At 40.9% G+C, this 16,498-nt stretch overlaps 1 protein-coding gene across 3 annotated transcripts in view; it reads left to right on the top strand.

Moving 5' to 3' along the window:
• Nucleotides 1-16,498, top strand: part of DERA (deoxyribose-phosphate aldolase) — a 143,426-nt gene that overhangs the window by 59,591 nt on the left and 67,337 nt on the right. For all 3 annotated transcript variants that reach the window (XM_017873777.1, XM_017873793.1, XM_017873785.1), the window contains exon 6: nucleotides 4,965-5,093. In XM_017873777.1, the coding sequence (XP_017729266.1) occupies nucleotides 4,965-5,093 (129 nt within the window). The remainder of the gene's footprint in view (nucleotides 1-4,964; nucleotides 5,094-16,498) is intronic.

Here is a 16,498-nt window from a genome sequence, read left to right on the forward strand (position 1 = left end):
CGCGTCCGGCCTATAGATCATTTTAGTGCATTATACAAAATTAAGTATCTTAGGTTTCTCAATTACCTTGGAACTTTTCATTTTACGCAGCTTTTTTACCCTAGAAGAATGAAAACCAGGTCTTAGGATTATAATGCCCATCTGTCAAGTGAGTTGTTTGAACTAGAAGGGAGTTGACATCCCTTTAGGTTCTGAGTTTTGACGACTCTGTGGCTCGAAGTACTGCATTGTATTTCCCTGAGAATATGTTGTAACTACAGTGAGTGTGCCTGTGCATGCATGTGTGTTATGTGTGCTGGAATAGAGGCAGAAAATTTTCAGGAAATAAAGTTTTATTCCACATATGAAGGCATGACGACTCCTTTCTGTAAGATTTGGGGCAAGTCATTTGTCTCTCCATGTCTTACTTTTCTTTTTGAGATGGAGTTTTGCTCTTGTTGCCCAGGCTGGAGTGCAATTGCGCAATCTTGGCTCACTGCAACCTCTGTCTCCTGGGTTCAAGCAATCCTCCTGCTTCAGCCTCTCTAGTAACTGGGATTATAGGTGTCCACCACCACGTCCTGCTAATTTTTGGTACTTTTTTAGTAAAGAAGGGGTTTCACCAGGTTGGCCAGGCTGGTCTCGAACTCCTGACCTCAGGTGATCCATCTGCCTCGGTCTCCCAAAGTGCTGGGATTACAGGCGTGAGCTACTGTGCCTGGTCCACATCTTACTTTTCACATTGGAAACGTGAAGGTAACTGAACTATCTCACAAGGGGATGGTTAAATGTCGTGTGGAGAACACTGAGCATTTTTGAGGGAATAAGCTTTGAAAACAGGGGATTTCTTATCCTTTAGAGTAATTATTCCTCATGCAAAATTTTTTGGAAAGGGCGTCTGTTGAACTTATTACTTCACTTGTAATTTCCTCTGCGTCTGTGGTCTAGCAGCAATTATAATAACTCCACGCTCCACCATTGTCCTTTCCTATGAACATAGGGGAAAACCTGCTCATTCATTTTTCCATTGTTTGGCTTAGTTATATTGAAAGGAAAGTGCCAACTGAGTTTGTTAAAGGACATAATTTGAGATTGACTGGGTTACATTTCAGCCATCAAGCCACTTTGATTAGCATATGTCATTCATCTAGTTTCCAAGGTGTCTATCATGGTACTGTCTAAGTACTCAAAATGACCTGAACACTAATAATGCTTCTTTGTGGTTGCTATGGCTTGTGTTGGAGTGAAGTGGTCTATTTTTTCTTATATGTAAGATCGGCAAATTCTAGTTGTACTTTCATAAGTATTAGGACAGTGCTTGCTTTTTTTTGTTGTTGTTCATTATAGTTATTTTTGGGTTTTTGGAAGTGTATGAGAAAGAATGTGGGAAGCTGGTATTGAATGACTAAATGCCTACTAAATGCCTGGTTCTCTTCTAGCCACATGTATGATTTAATCATCACAAAAATACGTGAGCAAACCGAGCCTCCCTAAGTAATTAGGCTTAGAGAAATTGAATAATTCCTAAATGTTTACACAACTAGCAAGTAGCAAAAACTGTCTTATGTCAAGAGTCTGCTATTCAATGTAGCATGGGTTCTTAGCTTAAAAACAAACTTGTTTGTGATATATAGTAAACTTTTTTCCCCAGACTTTTTTTTTAGGGGCCCAAAGAGGTTTTGTGTTCTTTAAGGAACATAGATCATGGTGTCCTCAGCTTTTGTAAGTCCCTCTGTAATATGAGCCTAATAAGCACCGAGTAATAACAGTAGCACCATCACTGCTGCCACCAATAACTTTGAAAACAGGAACTGACATTCCTTGAGCGTGAACAATGTGTGGATATTGTCCTTATCTATTCATGTATGTTAACCTGTTTGATGCTCAAAATAACTCCGTGAGGTGTGCATACTTCTATCATTCCCATTTTGTAAATGAACGTGGGACAGGTTTAGAGTTAAGTAACTTATCCAAATCAAACAATAAACTAGTAGTAGGGTTCGGGTGTGTATCCATATACTCAGGAGAACCCACATTATTGTCTACAATACCATATGTCTTCAGTAAATATTCATGAGTTGAAGATGAACAAAACCAATTCTGATTAAGTGAAGCTGAAAGGGGATTTATGATATTAGAAAGACATAAAGAAGCTCACTGAATAAGTAGGAAGCCTTGCTTGGAAGAAAAGCAGGACCATGAGAGAATAAGGAGCAGAGGACACAGTCAGACTGTGCCACAGGAAGAGCGTGGTTCCAGGGCCACTGCTGATGCTGCTCCTGCTGGCCAGCACAGGTACCACACTGTTGGCTGGTGGCTGGCCCCTGGGACACTGGACTTTTGGATCTCCTGCTATTGCTGATACCACACTAATGAAGAAAATATCTAACTATTCTTTCATCTTTGTCTCACTCTGTAAGATTCAAAGCCCTGGGTAGAAGCAATCACTTGATAGAGCCCAGGTCACATTTTAAAAAGACCAGATTTGGAATAACTTTTGATGTAATTGTTCTAGTATATTTTGGGCAGAATGGTAACAAAGAAATGACAACTTTCCACCTGTTGAACCTTAAAGATTAAGATATTTTCTCAGAAAAACTTGACCCTATTATGTGGTAAAATAGGCCAGTAAAATGATTTTAGAAATTTGCAGTTAAAGAATGAGAAGGCATTGGTTGCATATTTGTAAATCCAGTTATGTTGTAAGTGACCACTTTCAGTTCATTCTGTTTAGATCATGGATTAAAGAGCATAACTTCCAAATGACTGAATCATAAAATACCTCTGGTTTTCCTGGTTAATTTTAACTATACTTCAAGAAATTCACTTGGCATCAGAAGGTAGCACTCTAGAAAAAGGATGATTTTTTTGGTTAACAAATATGGCTGTGATCAGTGTTTTAAGAATTTGTTTTACAGGCCAAAGTTCACTTTAACAACTGCTATAATAAAATACTTTCAAGCCTTGTCTGATGGCTCATTGATTGTAAGCAGTAATCCATACAACAGAACTTTGGTTACTGGAACTGGGTCAGGCCATGAAGTAAGATTTGACTTTTATAACACAACACTTAGTGGAAATTCATTTTACTAGAATTCTGAACTTAATAATTAAACTTTTTGAGTGCTTATAACATGTCAGGCAGTATGCAAAGTACTTTGTATATCTCTCTCTTATTCCTAGTAACCCTGTAAAGTAAATATTATTGACGCTTTAAGGATGGAGCTGATGCTGAGAGAAATAACTTGCCTAAGGTCCCACAGGAAATGATGGAGTTGGGTTTTAAATCTGCATTTGTCTGACTCTAAAGCCAGCTTTTAATGACAACACTGTTTTGTGGAAGAAAATCATTAATTAAATCACAAGTTAACTTGGATTAGTGTTCTTGGATTTTTAGATCAGAAGATTTTCCTTGTCACTTGTTCTTAGAGAACAAGTTTCTTTTTTCAGATTCAATAACTCAAGAAATGTCATTCCATCCAATTCATTCTCTGAATTAAAAGAAGATATATATATTTTTGCTACATAGTCTATTACTATTTTTAACATTCTTACACAGGTTGTCACATTGAAGGCATAAGTAGGATGATTTTCTCCCAGGTTAGGTAGATGGGCAGGGTAAGGCAGGTGGTGTGGCATCTCGGATCAATCATCCCTAGTACTCACAACTGCGCGTTACTAAGGATCTGAGAAAATAGTGTGTTCTTTATTGAAGAACCTTCTGTGGGTACCATCTCTCAGTGGTAACAAACTTTCTAAACTTAACTGAGCATCTTGGAATAGAGTATTTGCTTTCATTTCTCTTCATTTTTCACTTCTGAACTTCAAGTTCGTGTTTTCTAGGACTGAGAAGGCAAGTTTTATTTGGCTGTTGTAACTCTTGTGGTTTAAACTGAGTTTGCTGACTTGAGACTAATTTTTCATTTTTTTATGTATTTTAGTAAGCCTGTGAATTATAGAACTCTCATTTTAGCTTTAAGAAATGCTTACCCCAATCCTTATTATGAATGTTTCCCTCCTGCTTGGTTTAGTCCATGTGCTTATAAAACTACTTCCTATGAAAGATTCTCAAATACAAAGGAAAGAAAAAGCCTTGGTCCTGACACCATGGCAGTAGCCTGAGTTCAAGAAATGAAAGTGGCCGACCTGATACAGGGTAAAAGCCAAAATCCACTGGTGTCATTGAAAAAAGACTTAAATAATTTTTTAAAGATTTAATACCCATGATTTTGGTCTAATTTGCTTACTAAAATCCTGTTACCTTTCATATGAAATGTTACCTTGAATATGAAATATGAAATAAATCTGGGCACAATGTGGAACCCTCCAAAGCCAGATGTGGTCCTGGGGTCATGGGCTCAGGGGTTAATAGATTCAAGGCAGCATCTCTGAGCCTCCCTACAGATGGCTTTGTGCACATGCATCCAACACTACCTGGCCAGGCTCAACACTTTTTAGTCAGATATATAAACATACTCTGGCAGGCAGTGGGGCAAGCTGCTGTGTCTTTATTGTCATGAACATAACTCTCGAGAAAGGTGTGCTTTGTATTTCAGCCAAAGAACCTATTACTTGTGAATGGAAGAGTTAATAAGAACCTAAGATTTGTTTTATTACTTTTCAAAGGGGTACACCACTGTATGTATAGTAGCTACATTTGTTTTTTGTTGGAAGCAACCATCATATGGACAAGACAGAAATTATTTATAATTTGCATGTCATTATGATATTTAAAAAGCTCTATGTCTCTGGACCTCAGGCCAGGGCTTAGAAACGGTTTCATGGTAGCAAACCAAACTTTCCTTGTAACAGGATGTGAACTGCAACAGAATGCTCCAGGCAATGTTAAATTGGGGTGATTTTTAGAAAGTGACAAATGTTTTATGTTTCCTAAATGTGAAATGGGTTCTACCAGCTCTAAACGGCTGCCAAGTTATGTTATCACTTGCCTGCTTTGTAACTGCCTCAATTATTTTCTTTCCCAGCCCTGTATGATGAGATTCGTCAGTTTCGCAAGGCCTGTGGGGAGGCTCATCTGAAAACTATATTAGCAACAGGAGAGCTTGGATCTCTTACTAATGTCTATAAAGCCAGTATGATAGCAATGATGGCAGGTAAGTGTTTTGTATTCAAATGATGTTTTCTATTGAATTAATGTTTTTAGGAGAAATTTAAGTAAGTGAAAGCATTTAGCTATTATTAAACATGCTAACCACTTGGAATTTTTTTGTGGGAGGAATCAGATATTTTGTAAAAACATGTCCAGTGTGAAGTGGTCAAAAACTCCTGGCTTTCTTCCACATTTTTTTTTTTGTGGCATTTCATTGCTGCACTATGCTTATAAGGCAGTAGATGGCTCTCTTGTTAGTGAATTGCCTTCTGTTTTATTCTTTGATTATTCACTCATCAACATATGTTAGACAGGAATTTCTTTAACTCTGACTTACTCCTCTCTGAATTTAAGCTTTTCATTTATCTCAGAGATATGTATCCATACTATCTGAGACAACCTCTGCCTTTGTTTGTGTTAATGTTTTAAAATTTAGTGCAGTATCATTGATTTTTATACTTTCAAATATGAGTTGACTTATTCTTTATCTCTGTGAACAGCAGGTCTATCCATTTAGACATCCACGCTTGCAGCCTAGGAGTCATGCTTGGTTCTTTCTTTTTCTCACCTCACATAAATCAGTGAATAAGACTTGAGAGTTCTCTCTAGACCTCTTTGCTGTGTTTGACACATCTTCCCTCCATTCTAAGTGCTGCTCTCTTAGGCCACCATCCTCCTCCACAGGGATTACTTCAGCTGTTCCCCTGTCTTCTTGACTTTTGTTCCCCTCCAATCTGTTCTCCACACTGTCGCCACAATTTTTTTTAATGCTAATTTTATTATGGTACTGCTTGCTTAAAATTCCTTCAGTTGTTTCCCTTCCTCTTCATGGTAAAGTGTACATTCGTAGATTCTTATTTTAAAAAGGTCTTTCCTAAGACCCTGGCTGTACCATCTGCAGAGAACTGCAAGTAATTCTACATGGCTGGAGAACATGGTGTTCTCCAGCCATGTAGAATTACTTGCAGTTCTCTGCAGATGGTGCCATCCCTTTTGAGTCTTTGTACGTTCTGTGTCTGCCTCCTGCCTGGAATGCCTGTTGCCCAAATAACTCAACATCTTTGGGTTCTGCACAGGTACCACCTTTTTCAGGAATTATTTCCCCTGATACTGCTTCTCCCCCTACTGTTTGGCTCATTATCTCCTCTGTGTGTCCCCACAGCATTCAATTAAAAGCCCTGTCATATAACTTATCACATGACATTGTGATTGAGTGTTGAATTTCTAGGTGTCCTTCTAGGAGCCCTATATTTGGAGGAAGATACCTGGTTTCTCTGGTCTTGAATCTGGGCCAGCCATACTCTTTGGTACTTCTTGAGTGCTCTGTCAGGCCTAGCAGATCATTCCTTGGAACTCTACTGAAAATCAGCCTGCTAGTCATCAGTGGTGGTGTTGGTCTGGTCACAGCTGCTATATCTAGAAAATATCTGCACTTGTCGTCTGAGAGCAAAATCTCAGAAAAACCTAAGGATGAGAAGGGATGGAACACTTTGAACAGTTGTTCATCAGTGATGCTGGCATTTCAAAGATTCATAGTAGAAGACTCACTGTACCTCTTAGGAACGTGGGAAAAGCCCCTTGGAGGCTACTTGGTGTGCAGGTAACCCCCCTTTTATGCTCCTTGCCAGCACAAGTGATTGTTAGCCCGGGTAACAAAGTAAAAGTTTGGAGACGAATAACAGCAGCCACTTATAGTACATGCTTTGTGGTAGCCACACTGTTGGTTGTACTCATGAAGCTGAGATACTCCTCAGGGTCACATCGGAGCCAATCTTGTGATATCTGTTACCCTAGCTGTTATCCTGGTCACAATGAAAGTATATTCATTCTGGAGGTCAGCCAACCCTGTCCTACCCACAGCACCTACTACTCATGTGTCCGGAATTTATTCCCTCCAGTGGGTTCTTGGTCTCGCTGACTTCAAGAATGAAGTCGCGGACCCTCATGGTGAGTGTTACAGCTCTTAAAGATGGTGTGTCCAGAGTTTGTTCCTTCAGATGTTCAGGTGGGTCTGGCGTTTCTTCCTTCTGGTGGGTTTGTGGTCTCGCTGACTGCAGGAGTGAAGCTGCAGACCTTTGCAGTGAATGTTACAGCTCTTAAAGTTGGTGCATCTGGAGTTGTTTGTTCCTCGCAGTGGGTTCGTGGTCTCGCTGACTTCAGGAATGAAGCCACAGACCTTCGCAGTGAGTGTTACAGCTCGTAAAGGTGGCACGTCCAGAGTTGTTTTTTCCTCCTGGTGGGTTCGTGGTCTTGCTGACTTCAGGAATGAAGCCGCAGACCCTCACGGCGAGTGTTACAGCTCATAAAGCTAGTGCAGACGCAGAGTGAGCAGCAGCAAGATTTATTGCCAAGAGCAAAAGAACAAAGCTTCCATAGTGTGTAAGGGGACCCAAGCAGGTTGCCGCTGCTGGCTGGGGTGCCCAGCTTTTGTTCCCTTATTTGTCCCCGCCCATGTCCTGCTGATTGGTATGTTTTTACAGAGTGCTGATTGGTGCATTTACAGTCCTTTAGCTAGACACAGAGCACTGATTTGTGCATTTACAATCCTTTAGCTAGACAGAAATGTTCTCCAAGTCCCCACTCGACCCAGGAAGTCCGGCTGGCTTCACCTCTCCCCCTCTAAACAGGATACACCCCAACTGCTGTTGGGAATTGGGCGATGACCTCTCTAGCTACTTCCTGCTGGATGGGGGCGAATAAGGGGCCCTGAAATTGTAGTGTCCTCCAGAGAACTCTTTAGGCCAGTGAAAGGGCCAGCGGGTCAGTCCAGGGGTCCTTGGTAGAAGTTGTTAGTTGAGCTCATTTGGGGTTCCATTTGTAAGACTGTAGTTTGATGGCCTTGATTCTCGAGGAAACAAATTTGACAAGGAGGTTAAAAATAAAGGACCCAAAGGTGTGTAACAGCAAGATAGCTGTCACAGGACCTAGAAAGGGGAGAAGCCATGTCGCCCAACTCCAGAGGTTGGTATAAGAGTTTGAAAGGCGTTGTCTGATTTCAGAAGCCTTTTCCTATAAATGTCGGGTGGTATCTCGTACTATCCCTGACTGGTTAGTGTAAAAACAACACTCTTCCCCTAAGAAGGTGCAGAATCCTCCTTTCTCAGCAGTAAGGAGGTCTAGGCCTTGGTGGTTTTGGNTGTGGTAGTAGGATAATACATGTTACACTGTTAACTTTTAGCAAACTTGACTTTAGTTGAAAACCTTATAAGTTTGGGATTTTAAGTTTTCTTTGCTATTAAGGAAACCTCGTTCAGTTCATATTAACTTAGAATTGGTATAGATGACTCTTTCCTGATTCTGTAAGTACTTTAAGATTTGACTGAGTGCAAACAACTTGCAGGTTTGAGCAGACCAGTTATTAGGCAATTTTTCTAACTCTGCTTCTACAAGAGTTTCCTTATCACTTACTGAATACCCACTGTGTCTTTTTCCCTTAATTGCCTGGGAAGAACCATCTATTGTCCTGTCCTGAAGGGAGTTCCTCCTAGATCTGGTCGGACCTTTGTATGGTAATTAATTATGATTTAGATCCCGTGTTAGGAAACCTGCTGGGTTAAGGATTTTTGATAGGAAGGCTATGGGTTGTCAGTGGCGTCAGTGCTTTTGGGCTACACTCTTGTTTACACTGACAACAAGGTGATGTGGGAGTGTTATAGGGTTACAGAGAAGACCTTCAATTATCAATTATAGGTTTTAAATTTACCCTGGGTTTTAAAGGAATAGGGTACACTGTTTTTTCTTTACCACTTCTATCTCTCTCTTTCTCTGTCTCTGATTTCTTCTTTGTCTGTCTCTCTCTTTCTCTCTGACTTCCTCTTTGTCTCTTCCTATCTTCCCTTCTTTGACTTTCTGTCTCTCTGTCTCTTCCTCTCTCTGTCTCTCTTTGACTCTTTGTCTCTGTCTCTTCCTCTGTCTCCTCTTTGTCTCTCTGTTTCTTCCTCTCTCTCTTTCCTTCTGTCTTTGTCTCTCTCTTTCTCTGTCTGTCTCTCTGTCTTTCCTCTCTGCTGGTTTTGGCAGTGTAAGACTGCCACCTCCTTGAGTTTTTGCACTGTGTGCAATAACTCCATGGTTTCCTTGTGGTATTTAATGGGGGTTCCCCCCAGAGGGTAGGAACTCTCTTTCTTTCCATATTGCAGCATGGGCATGTAGGATTAGATAAACATACTTGCTATCTGTATACACATTTATTATTCTTCCCTTTCCCAGTTCTAATGCTCGGGTAAGTGCCACTAGTTCTGCTAACTGGGCGCTGGTCCCTGAGGGAAGAGGCTTACTTTCAAGTACTGTTACTATGGCATAACCTGCTCTTCGTATCTCATTCTCCACAAATGAACTTCCATCGGTATATACGTTAAGGTCAGGATTAACTAAGGGGACTTCTAAGAGATCCTCTCGGGTGGCATAAGTCTGGACTATAATTTGTTGGCAGTCATGCTCTATTGGTTCCCCATCCTCTGGGAGAAAAGTGACAGGGTTGAGGGCCACACAAGTACGTATTTGAAGCACTGGTCTCTCAAGGAGTAGTACCTGGTGTCTAAGCAGGTGGTAGTCTGAGAGCCATAGACTTCCTTTGGCACCTAGTATGCCATTTACATCATGAGTAGTCCAGACAGTGAGGTCCTTTCCTTGTATTATTTTGATAGCCTCTGACACTAAAGACAGCCACCCCCGCAACTACCCATAAACAGTGAGGCCAGCCTTTTCTACTATATGAGTTTCCTTACTTAGGTATGCCACTGGTTATGGGGTTGTCCCACAAGTCTGAGTAAGGTCACCAAGAGCTATTCCTGCTCTCTCTGTGATGTATAAAGAGAAGTTTTGTCCCATGGGAAGACTTAAGGCTGGAGCTTGAATTTGTTCCTTCCAGTGCCTAGACTTCAGGGTTGATTCCCTTCTCAAGCAGGGGACAACAAATGGGTAACTTGTTCCCCATATTCATGTAGCTAATAGCTCCAGCCTTGGCTAATATATCCCTCCCTGATAAGGGTATGGGACTTTCAGGCATAACAAGAAAGGCATGTGAAAAGAGAATAGTCTCCCAATTACACCTGAGGCAGTGGGAGAAATACCTGGTTACAGGCTGTCCCAGGATTCCTCGGTTGGTAACGGACCTTGAGGACAGTTGTCTGGGACAGGAGATTAACACTGAGAAGGCCATGCCAGTGTCCAGGAGGAAGTCAATTTCCTGGCCCTCAATGTTTAAACGTACCCAGGGCTCAGTGACGGTGATGACATGAGCTGGGGCTTGCCCCGGGCACCCTCAGTCCTGTTGTTGGATTATCTGGTTGTGGGCTTCTGGCCCAGAGAACCTTTGTCCTCTGAGGCAGTGCACCTTCCAGTGATTGCCTCGGCATAGTGGACATGGGCGAGGGGGCAACTTCTCATTGGACAATCTTTTTTAAAGTGTCCTTGCAAACCACACTGATAACAAGCCCCACCAGGTGATTGGACTGCTCCATTTTCTGTCCTCTTTGAACCACCAAGGTTTGTATGTCTGAGGGCCATGAGTAAGGCTGCGGTCTTTCTCTGATCTTACTTTTCATTTTTGACCTGTTCCTCTTGGTCCCTATTATAGAACACTGAGGTTGCCAGGTTTAATAATGCCTCCAGATTTTGTTCAGGGCCCAGGGCTCGCTTTTGGAGCTTTCTTCTGATATCTGTGGCTGATTGGGTAATAAACTTATCTTTTAGAATCAATTGACCATTGAATGAGTTGGGTGACAGGGACGTATACTTTCTTAAGGCCTTCCGTAGCTGCTCGAGGAAGGCAGAAGGATTTTCTTCCATTCTCTTAGTTATGGTGGACATCACTGAATAATTCATGGACTTTTTCCTAATTCTCCTTAGTCCTTGTAGAACACAGGTCAGCAGATATTTACGACTCCAGTCCCCATGATCTGAGTCTAGATCCCAGTGGGGATCCGTACTGGGGACGGCTTGCTGAACAGTAGGGAATTTGTCCCTTTCTTCGGCCGTCATTCTATCATTTACTTGACTAAGATACCAGGTATCTCCAAACTCTCGGGCTGCAGCTAAAGCCGCATTCTTTTCATTAAAGGCCAGGGTTTGATCTAACAATAGCATGACATATCTCCATATGAGATTGAATGTTTGCCCTAGACCCTGTAGGACATCTGTGTACCTATCAGGATCATCTGAAAACTTCCCCAGGTCTGCTTTGATTTGCTTTAAATCAGAGAGGGAAAAGGGGACATGGACCTGCTTTGGGTCAAATTCCCCTCCCCCTACAGCTTGAAGGGGACATAACCAATAGCCTGGGGGTTCTTCTGGTCCCTTGGAGATTTCTTTGCTTGTTTCCTTCTGGGCAGGGGATATTAGAGGAGGCTTATCATGAATAGGAAGGGGAGCTATAGGGAGGCTAGGATATGGGGGTAAGTTGCGAGGTCCTCCTGTGAGATGTAAATTGCAAGCTGTGCATAGTTGTGTATTCTCCTTCAATGAAAAGAAAGCCTGGACATAAGGTATTTCACTCCATTTGTCTTCCATCTTACAGAAAAGGTCAATCTGCAGGATAATATCGTAGTTTATACTTCCCTCAGGTGGCCGTTTTTCCCCATCAGAGAGAGAATATTGGGGCCAGGCCATAGCGCAGAAAAAATGAGCCACCTCTTTTTCAGGGTTTGCGGATCAAGTTGGTCCCAGTGACTTAGCATGTATTTCAAGGGTGAGCCTGTTGATGCCTGAGTGTTTCCCATCTGAAAGACAAAACTGCCCATGGTTTTGGATTGTTTGGTTCCCCCCCCGCCCAAGAACCTGCAACGGTCTCTAGACCCTGTTGATTGGAATAGTTGCGCTCACTGATGCAGCAGCAGAAACACTAGTTTTCCTCCGAGACCACAAGGAGGACTGAGAAAGGTCGGATTTAGTGGCTCTTATCGATGCATTCTCGAAAACCTGCACCCTTGCCTGTCCTCCTAGACCAAGAAGAGGAATGAGGAAACTCGAATTTAGTGTGCCTTACTGATGCATTCTCGAAAACCTGTTAGAGTCCTAAGTGTTCTCCTGTTAGTATTGGGACTTTACTCCTGTCCCATAAAGATGTTATGCCCCAAAAATGAAGTGGAGGGCCATACCCTGATGGAGGGAAGGGATCTCCAGGGTTGGAAGAGTGATGCCTTTTGTCCTTACTTATATGATAGGAAAGATACCATTTCTGAAGCTCCCCATATCCTAGCCTCAGGAATAGCTTTTGTTAGGCCTGCTAGTCTGTGGAGGGATCCTAAAATTCTTGCTAAGATAGTCCCCCCAACCCCGACAGGGCTTTGGGCAAAAGTTATGTCTTTCTGATTGGTGAGCCTGGGTGCCTAAAGAAGGGAACAGAGTCCTGAAGTTTATACTAGAAATCATACTTATAGGAGAAACTAGAAAAGCACCAGAAACAGGGAGTGGTTTTTAGAAGCGGGACTAGCCTGGGAGAAGAGAGGCGAGAGGAAGTTTCTTTGGCAGGCATGAGGACCCAGGAGGCAAGGGTCACGATAGATAGGATAGATGGGCAAGTCTCGCTTGGGTGACATGACTTTGAGAGTTCCGCTCATGACTGCAAGGTCAACCAACTTGTTGTCAGGACCCCGGGGCTGAATGACTTTACTCTCTGTCAACCCTCGGCTCAGTCCAGAAGTACAGGAAAAGCGGAAGCTGGTTCCGGGCGAACCAACGCTCCCAACTCCAAAGAATCGGGGGTTGTTAGAGAGCCCTTTTCCAGAAAGCCTGCCACCCGTGTCTTTAGTCCGGCGGCTGTGCTAGTCACTTTTAACTGGCTGACACATGCCCAATATTTAGCCTCCAAATTCTAAGGAAAAATGGGACAGAATAGCAAGTAAAAGGGGTCCGACAGTACTCACCCCTTGGTGATTGTCCCTTCATGGTCGCCAAAATGTGTCTGGAATTTATTCCCTCCAGTGGGTTCGTGGTCTTGCTGACTTCAGGAATGAATCCGCAGACCCTCGCAGTGAGTGTTACAACTCTTAAAGTTGGCACGTCCGGAGTTGTTTGTTCCTCCCGGTGGGCTCGTGGTCTCATGACTTCAGGAATGAAGCCATAGACCCTCGCGGTGAGTGTTACAGCTCATAAAGGTATTGTGGACCCAAAGAGTGAGCAGCAGCAAGATTTATTATGAAGAGCAAAAGAACAAAGCTTCCACAGCATGGAAGGGGACCTGACCAGGTTGCCGCTGCTGGCTGGAGTGGCCAGTTTTTATTCCCTTATTTGTCCCCGCCCACGTCCTTCTGATTGGTCCATTTTACAGAGTGCTGATTGGTCCATTTTACAGAGTGATGATTGGTGCATTTTTACAGAGTGCTGATTGATGTGTTTACAAACCTTTAGCTAGACACAGAGCGCTGATTGGTGCGTTTTTACAGAGTGCTGATTGGTGCGTTTACAGTCCTTTAGCTAGACACACAGTGCTGATTGGTGCATTTTTACAGAGTGCTGATTGGTGCATTTACAATACTTTAGCCAGACACAGAGCGCTGATTGGTGCATTTACAATCCTTTAGCTAAACAGAAACGTTTTCCCAAGTCCCCACTTGACCCAGGAAGTCCAGGTGGCTTCACTTCTCATGATATGAATGTGGTATTAGGTCATCATGCTTTGGAAGCTCTGTCCCACCCTCCACCCATCCTCTTCACAGAAAACAATGTCCCTTTATTTTTTCCTTCTGCTTGTTTCTCTGTTCATGTTGTTTATCCACTTCATTTCTTCATTTCAGCAGTGTTTATTGAGCACTTACTGTGAGTAATAAAACTGTATTCGTGGTGTGCTTTACCAGGTACATTGAAATAATATTCCTTAGTCCTCACATCAGTCCTAGAGTGGAAGAAATCTAAGATTGTGTGACTTGCTTAAGGTCGCAAAGCTAATAAATAAACTATATCACTATTTCGGCACCTGGGTCTTCTGGCTCTAGGTTTATTGCTGTTTCATTTGTAACACAGCTATTTCCCAAGCCACATGCTAGATTTTATCATGAATGAAAGACACAATCTTTGTGAGGCATAATATATGAAAGCATGTAGCATACTTTCTGGCCTGTAGTTTATACTTCCTACTCTGTTAAGAAGGTATATAATAGAATTGAAGTATTCTTTGACAAACTTTAAAAATTTTCAAGTATTTTTTATATTCTTGTCCCAATTTTATATGTAACCTGCACAAAATAATCCCCCAAAAAGTAATTTAAAAATTTCTGACTAAATTCAGTATTCTACTTCTGTGGTGTTGTAAAATAAGTTTTTTGTTTTTTGTTTTTTTAAATCAATTTCATTGAGGCAGATTTGCATTAAGTAAAATTCAGGTGTTATGTAGACAGTGTGATGCGTTTGGCAGTTTGCAAACACCTGTAACCACTACTCCCTTCAAGACACAGAACATTTCCATCCTCCTAGAAATATCCTTTGTGTCCCTTTATAGTCATCTCCACTCAGCTCACCTGCCGTCCCTGCTGCAAGCATGTTTCTACTTTTATCACCATGCTTAGCTTTGCCAGTATTAGAACATTATCTAATCACATAGGGTGAACTCTTGTGTGCTTCATTTTTGGTTGTTTTTGCCCTCACTAAAAATAATAGATGGGAGATCTTAAGGAGTTTGCCTAGAAGTATTTCATTGTGTAAGTATACTGAGTTGCTAAAATTATTGGCATAATATTGTTTATAATATGTTCTTCTATTCTCCTATCTGTGGGATCTGTAGTTATATCTCTTTCTTTATTCCTGATATTGGTCATTTTTGTTTCCTTTCCTGTTGTTATTTTTGTTTTCTTTCTTTCCCCTCTGCTTGTTCATGCTAGGGCTTTGCCAATTAATCTTTTCGAAGGGCCAATTTTTTATTTTGTTGGTTTTTTTTCATTACTTTTCAGTTAAAGGTATTTTCTAATTTCCCTTGTGATATCTTTTGTTATTTAGAGTGTTATTTACAATGAGATATTGACTTTCCAAGTATTTTGTGCTTTTATGGATATCCTATTGTTGCTTTATAATTTAAGATTCTATTATCCTCAGAGAGTATCCATTGTAAGAATCTTTTGTCTTTTGGAATTAACAGTTAATTTGTAGCTCCTTTTATGGTTATATTTAGTTATATGCTTCAAGTGCACTTAAAAGAATGTGTATTTCAGATATTAGAGCAAATGTCAGATCAAATTGGTTGATAATGTTTTTCAGATCTAGTTTTGTTTTCTTTTTGGTCTACTGGTCTACTGGTTCTATTTAGTACTGAGAGAGTATTAAAGTCTCCAGACATTATCGTGGATTTGTCTGGTTATGCCTTTTGCCTGTCAGTTTTTTCATCATGTATTTTGGAGCTCTTGTTATGTGCATACACCTTTAGGATTATTATGTTTACCTGCTGAAGTAGCACATTTGTCATTATGAAACGTCCCTTTTTATCTCTGATACTAGTCCTTGTCTGTGGGTCTACTAATGATGTTCATCTGGCCACACCAGCTTTCTTGTGTTTAATACTTGCACGGTATATATTTTTTCCATCTTTTTATTTTCAACTCATCTGTGGCTATATATTTAAAATGTATCTCTTGTAGGCATTTCTTTTCTAATCTAGTGTGACAGTTTCGACTTTTTAGAGTGTTTTATTCATTGACATTTCATATAATTATTGATATGGTAGGAGTTAAGTCTGTCACCTTGCAAACTTTCTCCTATTTGTTTGAATCTATTTTTGTTTCCTCTTTTCTTACAACCCTTTGGGTTCATCAGCTCTTTTGTAACATTTTGTATCTTCTGTTGACTTTTTATCTAGAAACTCTTTGTACAAAATTTTTAAGTGGTTGCTCTAACAATGTGCATCCTTGATTTATCACAGTCTAATTAGAATGAATGTTTCACTATATATGTCACAAATGGAAGAACCTTACAACAGTTTAATTTACATCCTCATTGGTTCTTTGAGTTATTTTAGTGTTCTTCTTTACTATGTATCTTACAAACCTCTTATTACAATGATATGACTTTTTTAACAGTCACTTGTCTTTTGAGGACATTAACAAAGAAAAAACTAAGATAAGCTGGTATTTTATGTTTTTGCTAAATGTATCCCTTCAGTCTTTATTTCTTCCTACAAATATGAGTTTCCATCTTGTATAATTCAGTCTGGGAAGCTTCCACGGGTATTTTTTGCAGTACAGGTCTGCTGGTGATGAGTTCTTTCTGTTTTGTTTTCATTTGAAAGTTTCTTTATTTCACTCCCATGTTTTAAGGATAGTTTGCTGAATATAGAGTTCTGGGTTGAGCATTTTCTTATTTCGGCCTTTAAATAAATCATTCCATTTCTTGGCATCCCATTTCTTCTTATTGCCTTGTAGGTAACATCTTATCTTACTGTGGCTATGGTCAATCAATATTTTCCTTTTGTCTTTTTTTTTTTTTTTT

This window comes from Rhinopithecus bieti, unplaced genomic scaffold (assembly GCF_001698545.2).
Source record: "Rhinopithecus bieti isolate Rb0 unplaced genomic scaffold, ASM169854v2 scaffold_110, whole genome shotgun sequence".
NCBI classification, from domain to species: domain Eukaryota; kingdom Metazoa; phylum Chordata; class Mammalia; order Primates; family Cercopithecidae; genus Rhinopithecus; species Rhinopithecus bieti.